At 30.8% G+C, this 17,459-nt stretch overlaps 1 protein-coding gene across 1 annotated transcript; it reads left to right on the top strand.

The window, feature by feature from the left end:
* Window positions 1–2,174: 2,174 nt before the first annotated feature.
* On the top strand, window positions 2,175–8,356 carry LOC107015286 (mini-ribonuclease 3-like). The gene is made up of 7 exons (XM_015215509.2): window positions 2,175–2,471; window positions 2,561–2,682; window positions 3,637–3,726; window positions 4,426–4,478; window positions 5,398–5,500; window positions 5,723–5,828; window positions 7,798–8,356. The coding sequence occupies exons 1-7, from the start codon at window positions 2,246–2,248 to the stop codon at window positions 7,809–7,811; spliced, it is 714 nt and encodes a 237-aa protein (XP_015070995.1). The 5' UTR covers window positions 2,175–2,245; the 3' UTR covers window positions 7,812–8,356.
* The last annotated feature ends 9,103 nt before the right edge of the window (window positions 8,357–17,459 follow it).

The raw sequence follows: 17,459 nt of genomic DNA on the forward strand, positions 1-17,459 counted from the left end.
CACATACGACTAATCCCTCTACCTAAGCGTTGTCAACTAAGATTCACTACGAAAGAATTTGATCTTTAGTGGCGACGAAGTTGCCACAAAATCTCAAAATATTGTCATTAATGGTTATGAGTAATTTTTAGCGATGACTAATAGTAATACCTATTTTTTCACCAAAAAAATATGATAATTAATTTTTGATTGTAACCTATATTTTCGTTTTTTTTAAATAATGAAGAAAAAAACACAAATTAGAATTTAATGTTAAAAACTTTTAGTGACGATTTTTTGGGCTTTTGTGGAGACTATTGTCGTCGCTAGAGGTCTAGTTCTTTTGTAATGAATCCGAGTTGGCAACGCTTAGGTGGAGGATTAATCCTATGTGGCATGCCACGTCACTAAAACATTGGGGTGTTAACTCTTGAGGGTATTTGTGGTCTCTTAGGATAACAGCGGAGACATTTTTGATCCCAAAATGTAACAAAGCATATAAGTGATCTATTTCACATAGTTCAGAAGCAATTTAAACCCTATTCCGTTTATAAAAAAACAAATTGATTAAAACAAAATGCAGAGAAATTGCTCTTTTAATCCTTGAATAATAGGCAAATTCTGAGTTTCGTCCTATGATATATAATTAGTATATTTAATCTATAATTTTTTCAAATATTCTGTTTTCATAATTTATTTGTGAATTTATGCAAATTTAATAAATGGATTGTAACACTTTGGCCATCTTTCATTAGTCAATTTATCTTTTTCTTTTTGTAGTATATTAACAATTGTGAAAATAGATAGTACTAAAGCTATCTTGTATAATATTAATGGATACACGTTTTATCTTTTCTATATAAAGGAAAAAAACAACGAAAAAACAGTTATATTATCACTTTCTCCCTATCCCTTAATATATATATATGAGGAACTTCCGCATATAGCCACTCAAAAATAATCTAATTATGTTTCATAGTATAGTTTGTCAATTACGATTCATAGTTATAAGTTATGGGGGAGAGTGGCGAACGAGATTGGGAGAGGAAGGAGAGAGGCGAGCGAGAGAGGGCAGAGAGTGGGAGAGAAGTGAATTATATATGTATATTGGTTAGATAGTTGTATATTATACATATGTAATTGTATATTCTAGCGAGAGAGATTGTGAGAGAGTAGAGAGAGACGAACGGATTGGGAGAGGGAGAAGAGAGGCGAGTGAGACTGGGAGAGAGAGGAGAGAGGCAAGCAAGAGAAGACAATATTTTGTATAATTCGCAGGTAATTTTGAATAATTCATGTATTTTTATATAATTGAGTAATATTAAGTCTGAAATTATACAAACATAAACATATGACGTTAAACAATTACACAAAATACATTATACAAATTAAATTATATAAATTTTAGGGATAATACACAAATACCCCCTCAACCTATGCTCGAAATCTCAGAGACACACTTATACTATACTAAGGTCCTATTACCCCCCTGAACTTATTTTTTAAATAATTTTCTGCCCCTTTTTCGGCCTACGTGGCACTATCTTGTGGGTCCAATAATAGTTGACTTTTTTTTCAAACTAGTGCCACGTAGGCTGAAAAGGGGTAGAAAACTACTTATAAAACAAGTTCAGGGGGTTAATAGGACCTTAGTATAGTATAAGTGTGTCTCTGGGATTTTGGGCATAGGTTGAGGGGGTACTTGGGCATTATCCCTAAATTTTATTATACAAAATCTGAAAACTACACATTTATACATAAAAATATTGAATGTATATGATGACAAAACTGAAAAACCAAAGGAATTCATCATCATATACGAATACAAACTAACCAAAGAAAATCATCGTCACATACTAATACAAATGAAAGAAAGAATTGTTTGTTGCGAATTATACAAATATGACGAATTATACATGTACAAACGTGACTAATTATACAAAATTAGAAGTTGCCCCACATAATTAATGATTAATTTTAGTTGCGATTGATAATTACAACAAATTATAGCTATGATGAATAATTGAGTACAGTAAATTTATTCAACCGCGTAATTTTTCCTATATATAATTACAAAAGTAGATCAAATTATAACCTGAAGAAGTTATGGGACCTTCTTTTCACAATTGTAATAAGTTAGGGGTGTTATTAGAATTAACCCTAACAAAACACTCCGTTACTAAACGGACAAAATGCCGCGGAATACAATTTATCCTTTGAAGATATATTGTCCCGCGAGTAGCTGAAGAATTACTGTAATTCAACAATGGCGATTCTTCTTCCTTTCTTCTCCATATCCCCAATTGTAAAAGCTTCTTCAGTTGACACAACGCAAAGACTTCCGTACACTCCCCACCGTACAACTCCTAAAAAACCCCAAACAACTGATTCTCTATCCGCCATTTCAACTATCTCCTTGTCCCCTTCTACCAGCCGGTCGAATATTTCAGTATCGGACCTTCTCAAACGTGAAATTCCTAAGTCTGCGGAAGGTACTAAACGGCTAATTGCTTTCTCTTTTGAGCATAATTTGATGTTTTACTTTGTATTTATACATGTTGATATTATATTTTGTAAATAGTGAAACCGGATGGAACATATATGGGGTACGACGTATGGCTACCAAGTGCACCCAAAGTTGAGAAGCCTCGATCTGTGTTTAACGCAGCTTCGCTAGCTTACATTGGAGATTGCATCTTTGAGGTTCTGATTCACGCTTATACTTGTTGATTATTGTCAGTTATCATTATTTTTTGTGTGAAAAACATAGGAGTACTAAATTTTGGAGAGTTATTGGAATATTATTGAAGTGATACTCTTCAGTAAGAATTTTTATGCCATTTTTTTTTGGATTGATATAGAGGAGAGAATTAAGTTTGAGTCATACTGTTAGGTGAGAGGTCCAGTAGCTATATGTGTCGCTCACTCATCCGAGAAGTTCAAAAATGTTTTACCTGATGAGTAATAGCCTCCAAAATGGCAATCTTAAGAGAAATAGTAGGCATCCAATATCTGGATCTCTGACTAGTAATATGCAAAATCTTTTGTGTAGTAACGATTTAAACTCGTTTAGAGGTTACATGTAGTTTTGCTTTTGGGCATATTATTGTTTAGATTTAATATGACTTCAACTATTGCGGTAATATCTGAGTCTGATAACTTGATACGATAGGAGATATTACTTTTAGAAAGATGGCAATCTTGGACCAGGACAAACATGTAACCTTCTTAACTATACAATCTGCTTAGGGTAGATTTTTTGCATTCTCATGACATTCACAAAGACAAGTTCCAACCATGTGTCAGAAGTAGATCAGTAGATGTGCAAGTGAAAATACCCTTGATTCCTTTTCTCTTTGTAGTGCATTGTGACATCTTGGAGGGCAGCTTTACCTCTACGTAGGAAGTAGATAAGCATGTGAAAATTGATATTTACATTTCTTTTCCTAGAGTCACTTGCATTAATGGTGGGTACAACTCCAGTATCTTCTGTTGGAAATTTGAATAATTGGTTTCTACTGGGAACACATGATTTTCTTCAATTACTTGTAGTAGTTATGACTTAATGCATAAAAGTTACGGTATCAAAGTTGAAGGGTCAATTGGGATGCAACTTAGAAAATGTATATCTAATCTTGTTGAACCTTCGATGTGCAGCTATATGCAAGAAGACATTTTTTGTTCCCACCATTGAGCATCGAAGAGTACAATGATCGAGTCATGGCAGTAGTACGTTGCGAGGCACAAGTATGGCTACCTCACTAGTCTTAAGGCCTGATGAAGATCCATCTATTGATATATGCTTCCTATGATTTTCTTATATGATGTCTCCCTCAAGGGATAAATCTATTTTAAGTGTACTTATTGATTTCTGCCATAAGAGACAAATATGTTTTAGGAACATCTTGATAATCCTTTTATATCTTCTTTATGGATTTATAAGGGCATCAAGACTCTTGGAGTTTTGGCTCCCTTTCCCTCCACCAAAACAAAAGACATTGAGATGATTGTACTGCTCAATTATGGAAATTTTTCACGGCTAATTACATGCTTTGAGATGTTAAGATAGAAAAAGATGCCAGGGATGATTTTACTGCATAATATGCGAAATCTTTTGTATTTACTTGCATGATAACTGGGTATACATGCTTTGAAATGTAAAGAATTCACTCTTTCTGCTGCACACTTGTTTTAAGATGACCCCTTTATCTTTCATCATAAAAAAAAAAAAAACTCTTTTATCTCAATTACCTAAGTTTCTATTTTGAGGAACTGTTCTTCTTGATAGGTATCCTGTTAATACAACAATTCAAGGATATCATGCCCCCCACCAAAACCCCATTTCCTGAAACTTTTTTTCTTTGAAACACTTGCTTGGACTTGGGCCTTTGAGGTCTTACTGTGTGTGATGATACTTGGTTGAGTTTGTATGATACTTTATTGCAGGATGCTATGTTGCAGAAACTTATGAACGACAATATATTGTCCGAAGAGGAAAGGTAGATATATTGCATTTGAGCTGGTTTCTTTCCTTTTGGATGTTCATCTGTGATTTACATGAATGAATCCTCATCTTAGGAATTTGCGGCTATCTTAAGTTTTGTTGTGCTAACAGATTCATAAAATAACAAAGAGTGCTAGCTGGTCAGGACACCACCATCACTAAAAACAAAGTTCCCTAATAGAGCATCTTTTCCTTCGTCAAACAAGTCAAAGTCAGCTTTCTCATATATTCAGTAGACATAATTATAAATTCATGAAGTTAATGCTTTGTTTATTACTATCTTGTTTATACTCAAGCTTTCATCCTGCATTGACACTTATCCTTTTGAATATGCTTCTTGCGACAAAATTTGGATGGCTTACATCTGTTTTGATTTTTACTTTTTTTGAACTTTGTAACTTTACAGCTGTTCTGAAAATTAGTGATTTGTTTGTTGAAGCTGGATCACTCGTGCTGATTCTTCTAATAAATCCAACTCTTGGAGGAGGGTAATTATATTAATGCTGCACAGCCATAATAAGTTGTTTGACAAATTGAATAAAATCTTATATTGGTAACCGGAAATATGGCTTACTTCTATTCTCAGCCAAGTTCAGCATTCCTTTTTTCTATTTTCAATCTAATAGGAGTGCTTTCTTATTCTATTCAACAATTGTCAATAGCCCCTTACATTACATTAAATCCATAAATCTATGTGATGCCATTCATTACATTATTGAAATGTAATTGTTGATTTTGTGGATAGATTTTTTGAGAAATGGCTGTTAGGCTTCTAAATTTAGATGTCTTAATCCTTTAAATGTATTGTTTATTTTAACCCCATTAAACTCCAAAAGAAGCATTACTTGTAAAGAAAATTAAACCTCCTCTTTACCATGTGATTTTGACCATGTGTATGTGTTCCCATGTTAAAGGGGTGTGCTACGCTGGGGGAAAAATGTTGGTTCAGGCAAAACGAAGACAAAAAAGCGTGCTGGTGTGGCTGTTTACAACAGAGCGTCTTCACTTGAAACACTTGTCAGTTTCTTCAACCATCTGTTAAGAATAGTGAATTAGCTGTTTTACCTGTGCTTCATCTGGTGACCGCCATGTGCTGTTTATTAATGCATGTCAATCAATTCATTTTTTCTTTTTTTGGGTTCAGAAGCTGTTGAAATGTTTTTGGGAGGTTCAATCTTCCGTGTACATATGAATTTCTTCACTTAAAAATAAATTTTGTCTAGTTTTTCTCTCATGTAGGTTGGTTATCTCTACCTCACAAATGTGCAAAGGCTTGAACAAATCATGCTGAAGTTGGGCTTCCAAATAGGTGACTCTACACTGCCAATTGTGGAGAGAATAGATGGTAAGTTGTTTCTACTTTCTTTAGCTCTAAAATAATAGCAATTAAGCCCATTTTTCTATCACCCGTCTAGACCACCCATATTTATGCACGCTGATTGAGTGATATCCAAAATTGGATTTATGAGTTGAGTCCCTATTCAATCCGTGACAAACTTGGTTCAGACGGTTTATATCATGACAAAATGGGTTCCACATTGTGGGTTGGTCAGTTTGGGTTTGGTATTATGTTTATAGCCTCTTCTTCAGAAAGAAGTCCTCTATTCTTTTGGTAGTCATTTTGGCCTTTTATTTGGTTCTTTTTCTTTCTTTCGAATCATACTTTAAGAATCTCAAGGCATTAAGACGCAAAGTGGGTAAAAATCTAAAACCGATTCTACCTGAGAAATTTGACATGCACTTTCCCTAATATTATTCAAATGGAATTAAACATTTAAAATTAACTTAGATACTCTCATGGATAAATACTTGGCGAAAATGAATAGACTTGAAGTAGACAACCACCTTAATTTTTTAAAAATATTTTGGGTGCTACAGTAAAATTTGTGCATGTTGTGTGAGTAGGACCTTGGGCTTTATATTTCTTGAAGCATTTACTGGCTGCCAAGTAAATTTGTGCTACAGTAAATTTGTGCACGGTTCTCCTGCTGGAACAGTTCTTAGACAGTTTTAAAATCACATCTTTTTGCAATGAAATCCACCACATCTTAAGCCTAGTCCTGTGTTCCTATTTGAATTCATTTGTAGAACATGGAACCCGGTTCTGAAGTGAAATATGTTTGCTCCTTTATTTTCGAAATTATGGCCATTTATAGTGAATACTACCTTACATACTCCGAAATGAAAGCCCTTTTCCTTGTTCATTCTCTTCTTTTGTTCTTTTTCTGCCTGTATGTAGAAAATATATTGGCTCTTTTTGGTCCTCAAATTTCCTTTTAACCTCTCTTCCCTGCCGAAGAAAAAACCAGCAGATCCCACTCGCTTGAATCTAGATTGTTGTTTACCTATGCCATTGATGATGTTACATCCCAAGGTTCATGATTCTTGATTTTGAGTTATTCCAAAGTTGCTGAATGTGACAGATTTTGCACTTAAAACGGGGACTTTGAGGTCATATATGCAATTTCTGTTTTTAATCCAATGGATTGAACATTTTTAAATTTGTTGAAAAATGGAAGACATGATCATGATTTTGCCCACATCATTCTGTTTTTCCTTCACACATAAATTAGTCAATTATTTTCTGCTGACAGTATGTTCGTCGAAGAACTTAAATCTGTCTACATAAGTTGTACATAGCTAAATTTTAAGCTTAATTCCATGGAAGATGGTCTCCCTCCCCCACCCACCCACCCACCCAAAGAGCAATACTCTTTTTCTTCATATGACATTGAGAATGAGATGACTTCTGGAATTGACTCATATTTTCATCTTATATGTGGCCCATATCCAAGGGACATATGACACGTCCTTTTCCTTTTAAGTAAGGTTATCACAAAATTGAAAGACTAATTTATGTGCCTACTTGTCATTTAAAAACTATATTTATCTGTTCATGTTGACCGCTAGTCGCTACTCGCTATCTACCTCTTCTTTTTCTCTGGGTTCTTACATAGATTCTGCCTTTTCATGTTATTTGCTCGTTGCTTTTTTCTTCTCTTTTTGTATTCACTGACGGTTACAACAGCTGAATTTTTGTTATCAGATATATTGTGATCTTTTTTTTACGAGTGGTTAGTGCAGGCTATTGTGTTGCATTTTCTATATAGCACCATATAGGAAAGATGTAAAAGTGCACTAGTAATTGGTATGTGTGCATGATAAACTTGTTCTCACTATTTACTTTTCAATATCATCTGTGCTCTGTGCCTGGAACTGTTTAGTACTCTTAACATGTGACTGGGGGATATAGTCTTGTTTATTTTTAATATATTAGTAATACTTTTAAGTTTGTCAAATATTGCATATCATAGGCACAACAAGGTGATGTCGGAGGAAGAGATGAAGTTCATGAAGCTCGCTCCATGTAGATAAAGAAGACGAACATTTCCAATAGCATGCTGAATCAATTGAGTTTCTCAAAAACAACAAAGTTCGTGGAGACTTGAGAAAGGTTGCCATCACCTCTTCATGTGCTCTATCATTTAAATATCACAAGAGCTTGGATGTGAGTGGACGTTTAGTATTTCAAAGCTTAGAAAGAACATAAGAAGTCATATTATTTGTTCTTAAATGGAGAGAACATTTAGAGAAGTGGTCGTATTAGTTCTTAAATGGAGAAACATTTAGACTTACAATAGAGATATGATCTCCACTTGAGTACTTCTCAAAAGTTATACGCATCATCAGCTAAATGGATTTAGTGATATGTTTAGATTACTCATTCATGGTTGTCAAAGTATGAGGGTAATTGTGTACATGGACATGTTTATAAGCAACTATGTTTATATCAAGTCCATTTGTCATGTAATACGCGCTAAGCTTGAAATGTGGAAAGAATAATTTGAGGCTTTCTATTTTTCACCATCTGCATTTCCTCTCCTGCTATTTCTTATCTGTACGTCAGTTTCTTCTACTTCCCTTTGTTGATAGGCCATAAAAGCGGCTGGAGATATGAATCTACACCATTCCATCTTAACGGTCATGGCTGGAGAATATTATAAATTGATTTTCAATTTTTCTCCTTTTTTTCTGTCATCTTCCTAACATACAGGGAGAACAACAAGAACATGATGCACGGCGATGTGGCTACTCAGATTCTGTCTGTCCACTGTAGAGATAGTTCTTATTTTGCCTACCACAAGCCTACTTTTGTACAGGTTTTGTTAAGTTTTGCCTTGGTCTCAGATTCTTAGTAGAAAATTCTCTCTCTGTAGTCTTAACATTAGCAATATATCATCTGATCTCTATTCTCAATGAAATTGCAATGCATTTATTGAACTTGTGATATACTTTATTGATCAAGATCAGGGGATAGTGAACAGTATCTGAAACTTTGCTGCAATTTTCCAATGTGGTGTGGCTGTGATATATGTAAAGTAGACGAAGCATAAACAAGTCTTTTCTTGCTTCATGACAAGAGAGTTGTAGCATTAATTTGCTGTCCACTAAGTTACAGTCTAAGATTTAATTAATTGTTTGACAAAAACAAGGCCATTTATGCCTGTGCAAAACACCTAAAACTGAATTGATAGTCAGCTCAATACCTGAATTTGAAATTCTTTGTTGCCTCACTGATTATTATTTTATTATTTCGCGCATTATTTTCAACTGGGGAACGTGTAGCAGAAGTGATATAATGAAAATTTTGAGCTTCAACCTAGTAGAGTTGCATTATTAAGCAGCATTACTGTTAGATTGAGTTTTTTTTCCTGACTTGTTCACTTACTAGGTAAAAATGTAAAGCCAAAAGTCAAGGAGGAGGAAAGTGCAGACAAATGACATAAATTGTGGGTAGGGAGAGGGATTACTATGGAATCGAATTCTGACCAACAAATTGAATTTGAAAGTTCAAATAGTCAATCATCGAAGCTATAATAGTGGAATCAAGCGCTTACTAATCATGCCAAAAGTTATAGTGGATAGCAAATTTGCAACTTTATTTCTGAACTAAGTTTATCAAGCAAGCATCATCTTCGATCATTACTCTGACGTATAAAAATGTAAGTAGTAGATAAATAGCCTTTTAAGTGACCAAAGTGGTATTGCATGAAAGGGAGATGCCAAAGTTGACAATGATCGGACGTGGAAATATTTGTCGAAAAGCATTCCTTCTTACCCAAAATGAAGTGTTTATCTCATTTTTAATATCCATATACATCCTTAAAAGAATTCTGTGGAGTGTAATATTAACAAATATAATGTTAAAAAATAATATTTCTCAATCAACATAATTTATGCTATGACAAAGTCCAAACAATCGACGTCTTGAAATTGATTAAATTGGGCCCATTAGATTGTGGTATCTTGATATGGATAAACACTTTTGAACCCCAAGTGTATGTGGCAACCCAATCCATTAACACTAGGATAACACTCTCACTTGGGAGGACAACATTTTTTGTTACTTAGATTCTAAAATAGTATATTATTTTAAATAATATTTGGATTGAGACGGGTTTAAATGGTGTAACATACTTTAAAACTTCTTATATTAGCGAATGTTATCTTGTTTAGAATTGAGTCGTAGTTATTGTTATGGTTAGTTCCGTCCATATATACTGTTGCTTCTCTTAATGGATGAGAAGTCCAACAAGGCAAAAGAAAAACAAAGGCCTTTTCTTGTATGACTAGGATGATAATAAGTTTTATCCATTCCAATATATTCAATTGATGAGTTCTTCAAGTGGATCATTGAAGGAAGCAATTGAGGGTTTGTCAATTATTTAATATGGTGATTGAAGAAGTCATACATGGCTGCAATCAATAGTACTAACATTGAAGATTCATAAAGAACAAAATGTTTAAAAAGATTTGGTTCCATGTTTATCTTTTATTTTTAATTTTAGGACATTAAACCTTTTTGGTTTACGCTAGTTGTTAGACTCCCACGACTATCTGTTTTATTCAAGTTTTGGATCGACAATATGAAGTACAAATCTTTAATCTTGCAATTAGGAGGGTAAATTGTAACCTACTGGTTAATGAAGTAGATGAAAATTATGAAGAGATCAGAGTTTAAATTTTTGCAAAGAAGAAAAATATTAGGTGATTTCTTCATCTATCTAGATTTTGATGGACAAAATACCTCATATTTATGCTAATCATTAAAGCGTATCTAATAAAATGATTGAGATATACGTAAACCTGAAACACTTATTATACAAAAAGATGTTATGTGTGGAAAATAAAAGTTGAAAATAGAATGGTAGGGTCATATAGTGGTCCAAAAGTGCAGATTGGTTGCCCTTTTTGAGTCTCAACAGACGGATAATATCTCATAATTCTGATTGAAGAACATTGCTCCACACCCCTACTTCTCACCTTTTTATGTTATGCTAATTTCATACTTCATGATCATAATTTATCCAAAAGGTAGTTTGTTTTTGAAGAAATACGTTTTTACGTGATCACTCAGCTAATAGTATTATAAAATTGTTTTTTTTGTTAAGTAAAATTAAAATCATAATTTACAAAATAATAATAATTTAATTTAATAATCGATTCGCAACAAAAACAATTAGAGTTTGATGATTCTATTTTCGTTTCATGGTCCCCTTTATAAGTGGTCAAAACAGTCACCATTGACCCAATTCCTACTACAACATGAGTTTTGGTCCAGTTACTTTAACCAATCATTTTATTATATTCCTCCTCACCCCATCATTAATTGGTGAATTTAGACATGTATACTATTTATTATACACTCTACACAACATTTTTTACATTAAATTTACATATATAATGGATATTGTCCTTCTAATTCTCTTTTTAAAAGCCTTTTAAAAAGATGAATTCAGACTAATCGAATCTAGTGATTAATTTACACCTGAATTTTTTTAAAAAATAATCTCAAACTCTTGAAAAAGTTAACAAAAAGTAATGTCTCGTAACATCACTTGAATGATTATATATGGAGTGAAAAAAAAAGTTAGTGTGGTTATATGTAGAAAGAAGAGTAGATAAGTGTAGTATACATATTTATTTTTAAGCAAATTAAACATACATATAACATAACTAAACTAAATTTATTTATAAATTTCACTGAATATGTTATTGCAGACGCCACTATTATTTAAACAAAGTCCACACTCCAAACTTATTGCTACAAAAGAGTCTGCAAGTGTATGATATGATCCAACTTTGATTCTCAAAGTTAATTAGATCTTACTATATTGTTTATGGGCATTAATTAGGGTAACACTAACAGGTTAATTAATTCATTAAAATAAATTTTATGCTCTAACATAAAGTGTCTGCTTTTAAATATTATTAGACATCATCATCATTTATCTGCATCTTATTAATAATAATTAGATGAATGTATATAATATGGTCAAGTGCTTATCCTTAACAGTAAATATTCGCATCACTTTTTGGTAATGATGTGACTGGCCAAGGCAATTTAATTTCAGAATTATTGATGTAACTCAAAAAAATAGAAAATTTTTTAATTTATTCATAAAATTATATTGAATATGTTATTATTAGTGTTATTCAATGATTTTTTTTGTATATACTACTTCTCTCAAAAGTCACTCGTGAATATATGTTTTTAGTTATGTTAATGCAAGATGAGAAAATTATTGACAAAAACTTGAGTTTCGATAAGATCATAGTCAAAAAGTGTAACATATTGTTGATATATATATATGTATAAATTAAATGTATATAATTAAAATTCACACGTAACTATAAACAACTTGCAAGATAAGAGATAGCAACTATCTCCCAACTTTATTCAATAATTCATATTCACTTAATATAAATCCCGTTCTACTTTTTCTAATCTTACTTTCTAAAAAGTTTATATTCTAATTTTTTTTTAAAAAAAAAATAAATATAAAATAACTCAATATTTATTTTTTTTTCTTAGAAATATCCCATTTAATAAATACATTTTTGGAAGTGTTAGATTTCTTGCACAGAAATAGTAGTCACTATTTTTGGTATGCAACTTGACCCTTTTAACGTGACCCACACAATTTCTCCTCGGATCTATGCTCAAAATAGAGAGGCCCATGGGCCCATTAGAAAGTGGGCCAATAATATCTGGCCCATCTATAGTAAATTCAAGCTATTGGGTAAATTTGAATTTCCCTTTTACTCCATCACCTTTTCTCCGCTAAATTAATTGACTATCTGAACTTTCATCTTCTTGATCAGAGTTCGATTTTCCATATTGAAAATTCCTCCATTACCCTCCGGACTCCGCTACCCCAAAATTAGACGCTTTTTTCTTTTTTCATACAGTAATTAGATTGATCTACTAGTTCAGTTACAATTTAAATACAAAAAAAAATCATACCGTCTATAAAAGATCGATTTTTTAAATATGTTTATTTGAAAAAGTGTCTTCTAAGTTATTACTTAAATCAACTCATATCCCTATTTCATCAAACAAGACATAAAAAATAACCGCTTTACCTAAAGCATGAGAAGCTTGAAGCGAATACCCAACGTATAATAGGACTATTCAAATTAATTGAAATGACGATTTTGTCGGGAAGAATCAACTACGAAAAATACACAACAATTAAATAGATGGCTGTCTTTGCTGTACTTTTTGGTCCTACCATTCCTTTACTGAATTGGCATTCTCATCTTCTTTGAACTTTTAGCTAAAATCTCAAATAATGTACAACTAATTAATTAGTATAAATTAGTAACTAAAACCGGCCCATTAATTAGATTAACATTGGTTTTATTGGAACATTATATATGTCAAGTGATTAGGTGTTTAATGGAACATTTAAATTTTGCACACAAAAGACACAAATGCATATGTAATTTTAACTCTCAAAATTATTCAACAATATAAATATTAGTGGCACACATCACGTTACCATTTAATTAATTTTTTTTCCTATTTTGTACAATAAAATTATCGGGATGAGACTCTTTTATGAACTTTCTGTAATGCGAAATGCAACGCTTTGTGAATCGAGGTTGATGCGTATAATTAAAAGAAAAAATATATTTTTATATGATCAACTTAATTATCTAATACATGAGTGAAGCATGCACAAAAACTATTTTACAGTATGAATTGAACGTGACTAATTGAAATACTTTATTAGAAGTTGAGGTGATTCAATAACAATAAACACGATATAATACTTACAATCAACTATAGTTTAATAACGTGATTTTAATGACTACTGTGTTATTTATTTATCTATAAAGACTATTATAATAAGTTCGGTAAGTAGATAATTTATTAAATAATGTTGGTTTGAGCTATATATCGTGCCTAATTCTAGATCTTCAATTTATTACAAACAAACCATAGGATATATATGTAGCTCTAACTATTAATTGTCTTTTGTAATAATTATATTTTATTGTATGCTTTTCTTTTTGGACTTGGATTCTGAAATAATGTATTATATATTTCAAAAGGAATTAAAATTGTAGGTTGCAATATAAAGACAACAACAATATTTATGCTTGAAAAAAGTAGTACACTAATCTTTTCCCCCACCTTACAAAATATATTTTTTATTTTTAAAGATAATGTGCTCTAATAATGACACACCTCAATCTTCCAATAAAAAAAAATTGAATATTAAAACATACTTTATTATAAAATATTTGCACACTTTATGCTATGAGTTATGTCTTCTTAACAAACTCTATTACTAATAATTATTATTGATGACAAAATTAAGTCGTGATTTTCGACTATTTTAAAAATGAATTGAATATGGATATTATCCACTAAATATGTATATTCAAATGGCCAATATAAATATCAATATTACTAATACCCATTTTTTTTGCTTCTTGATTTTTTTTTAATGAATTTTTATTTTTGGCGAATTTAAGCTTATTTTTGTTCTTAGCTTGTATTCTCACTCGACTGTTCCTAAAATCACGAATTTATTTCTTTTTATTCCTCTTAAATAAAAAACGATCGAATATCTATTCATTTTTGTTCTATCCATTATATTCTTGACCTAAGTATGATTTTAACCCGTTATGTCGATCTTTAAACCTAACATTATTTTAACGATTTTTTGTGTCAAACGAGTTAAATTATGACTTATTTTTTACTATAAGAAATTGGAAAAAATATTAGGCCCACTTATTTTTGAATAAATAAACAAGAGGAGGACATTACCAAAATGATAACTACTGCTTACAGCTTCATTAATCATTTAAAATATGACCCACACATGTATAGAGAGAGGCTATTGTTGTAATTGAGATTAGCGTAAAAAAGTGGGCCCATTAAAATATATGTACCAAAATATACAAAGGCCCATTAATAGGATAAGATGAAAGAGCAAACAAGTTATTGTGTGAATATTATGCGGCGACGTCTAAAAGTACTTTAAAGTATATTATTTGATGTGATTTGATCAAACGACTTTCATATTCTAAACAAGACTCTTTAATATGCAAATGTTATTGTGTTTAGTAAAACTCAAATATGATTAAAAGAAAATCTTAATAAAATCAAGAACTCAAAATAGAATCGATTCGTAAATCGTTAAGCTCTACATTGCTTAGACTGATCAAGGTTGTAAAAATGCTTATCAAATCAATTTTGTCCAATTAACTTTTCATATAAGTATTTAAAAGAAATATTTTGTGCTTAGCAAATTCATTAGATTTATTAGAATTTGAAGTTGCTTTATTTATCAAAGTTATTTAATTTATTGTTAAAAAAGATAATTAAAATGATTGGTGGCTGATTTGTCATCCTCATCTTGGTTTATTTATTTTTATATGTGGGCCCCATTCATTATCCATTGCTTAATTGGCATTCTCATCTTGTTTTTGAGTTCATGCCATTAATGAACAATTAGATAAGTTAATTTGGACATTAAAAATGATTATATAAAAGTACATTATAGTTAGCCAACCCCAATAATAGACTATGATTTATAATTAAGTCATCTAGCTAGGTTCAAGAAATTATGCTTGTCTTTGAAATCCAAAAAAGAAAAAGATATTCAGTGATGTGTGAAAAATGTTATTACGTAGTATTTTTGAAAAAAAAATATTTGATATTTTTTTATATTTTAACTATTCTTTGTCATTTAACACGAAAATAAATCAAGAATAATATAATAGATGAAATTATTTAAAGGAATGCACATGGAACTAAATGTTGAATCACCTTTCACTTTGTGAATTGACCCATCAATTACCTCCATTCAAGAACACAACAAAAATCTTCAATAAATTTCATATTTTCTTCATTTATTTTGTTTTTATCTGTTGGTGTGTTAGTGGGGAGGGATAGAAAAGTAAAAATAAAATTTTAGAATAATTATTTTTTTATTTAAATTTTGATAAAACAACTTACAATCAAATAAATAGCTGAATTATTTTAGATCATAATTTCTTAATATTATTATGTTATATTTAATTAAATTATATCACATAGTATAAAACTAAGAAAGTAAAACTAATAGTATGTCATTGTCATTATCCTTGAAGGGAAAGATACTTGGGGAACTTTATGCATCATATATAATTTGTTATATATTCTAATAAGAGAAATTTATATATATTATAGTAATGATAATGATTTTTTTTTATTGTGGGGGTTAAAAAGTGCATTTTACATAGAATTTATATATTTATTCTTTTAAAGTTCGTCTACTAAAAATAGAAAGAAAAAAAAATAAAATTTTCTTTCTTACGTTTCTTATCTTTTCATAATAAATACAGTTAAATAATTTCACATGATTTGAATCGTCAATCTATTAATGAATGGCGAAGATATTCAACCACTTGCGTAAAACTTACTTGAATTATATAAAAATATAGTATATATATTCAAAGGCAACGCAACAACATTAAAAGAAAAAGTGTTTGTAGATTAGATTCTTTACTTTATAATTTTTGCTTTGACTTTTATACATTTATCACATAATTGCAGGCCCACCGTAAAGATAGTGTATTGCTATTTCTTTTATGAGATTAATTAAGATGAATTAAGCTATAAGACCAATTTACACAAATATTCCTTTTAAGTTGATCATTTAGATTTTCTAGAATTATGTAAATATAGACTTTTGAGTCTGATAAAGTATTAAATTACAAAATATCTTGTTGTTATATAATATTTCCTAATGAGATTTTCAGTTTGTTAAAGATAATTATTAAATCGTAATCTAAAATATCGATAAGATAAAGCATGTGCAACAACTTCATAATTGTTTAGCAACTAATGTTAGTACAATATTCTAGTTGTTTCAAGCTATTTTCTAAATTAAAACTTCCTTTCATCTTTGTAAATTTGGGGTCGAGGTGAAGTCATAATTGAATTAAAATTCAATACTATGAGAGTCGATTTTAATTACTTGCACAATATTAAATTTTTATATTACGTTGATAAATGAAATAATAAATTACTTCATTGTACGATTTAAACAGTCCTGACTTCAAGAGTTAATATCGCTTTTTTAAAAATTACATACCTAAAAGTAACCACCCATTGTATCCAATTGATCCAATCATAAGTCATGTCCATCTTATTAAATTTGTTGAAGGAAAGAGTAAAGCAATAATTATTACTCTATCATTATTAACCATTGCACTTTAAGTTTCCAATATTTATTTTCTAGAGATTAAAATGAAAGTGTAGAGTTTTTTTTTATTTCTATCATTATGTATATAATGAAATTGAAATATAAAATAATGTTTGGCACTTGAATAAACTGATAATTGAATTACAATGGTCACGCAATAGGCTTATTTTTATTTTTTATATAGTGTGGTCATTAATCTACTTGAAATATATGTACCAATAAAAAGTCAAATGTTAAACACCTCCTTTTACAGTAAAAAATTAAGCTAAAAACTGATGGTCCTAGAAATATGTATCTTAGAGTTCGAGTCGGACTGGACCATTTTTTGAATATACTAGATCCAATTAGAGAATCGGGCTTTAAAGGGTTTGTGGTCACTTGTGGCAAGGAGGCATCATTTGAATCGGATTACTTTGGGTTTATCGTGT

Source organism: Solanum pennellii, chromosome 3 (assembly GCF_001406875.1).
Source record: "Solanum pennellii chromosome 3, SPENNV200".
In the NCBI taxonomy this organism is placed as follows: Eukaryota; Viridiplantae; Streptophyta; class Magnoliopsida; order Solanales; family Solanaceae; genus Solanum; species Solanum pennellii.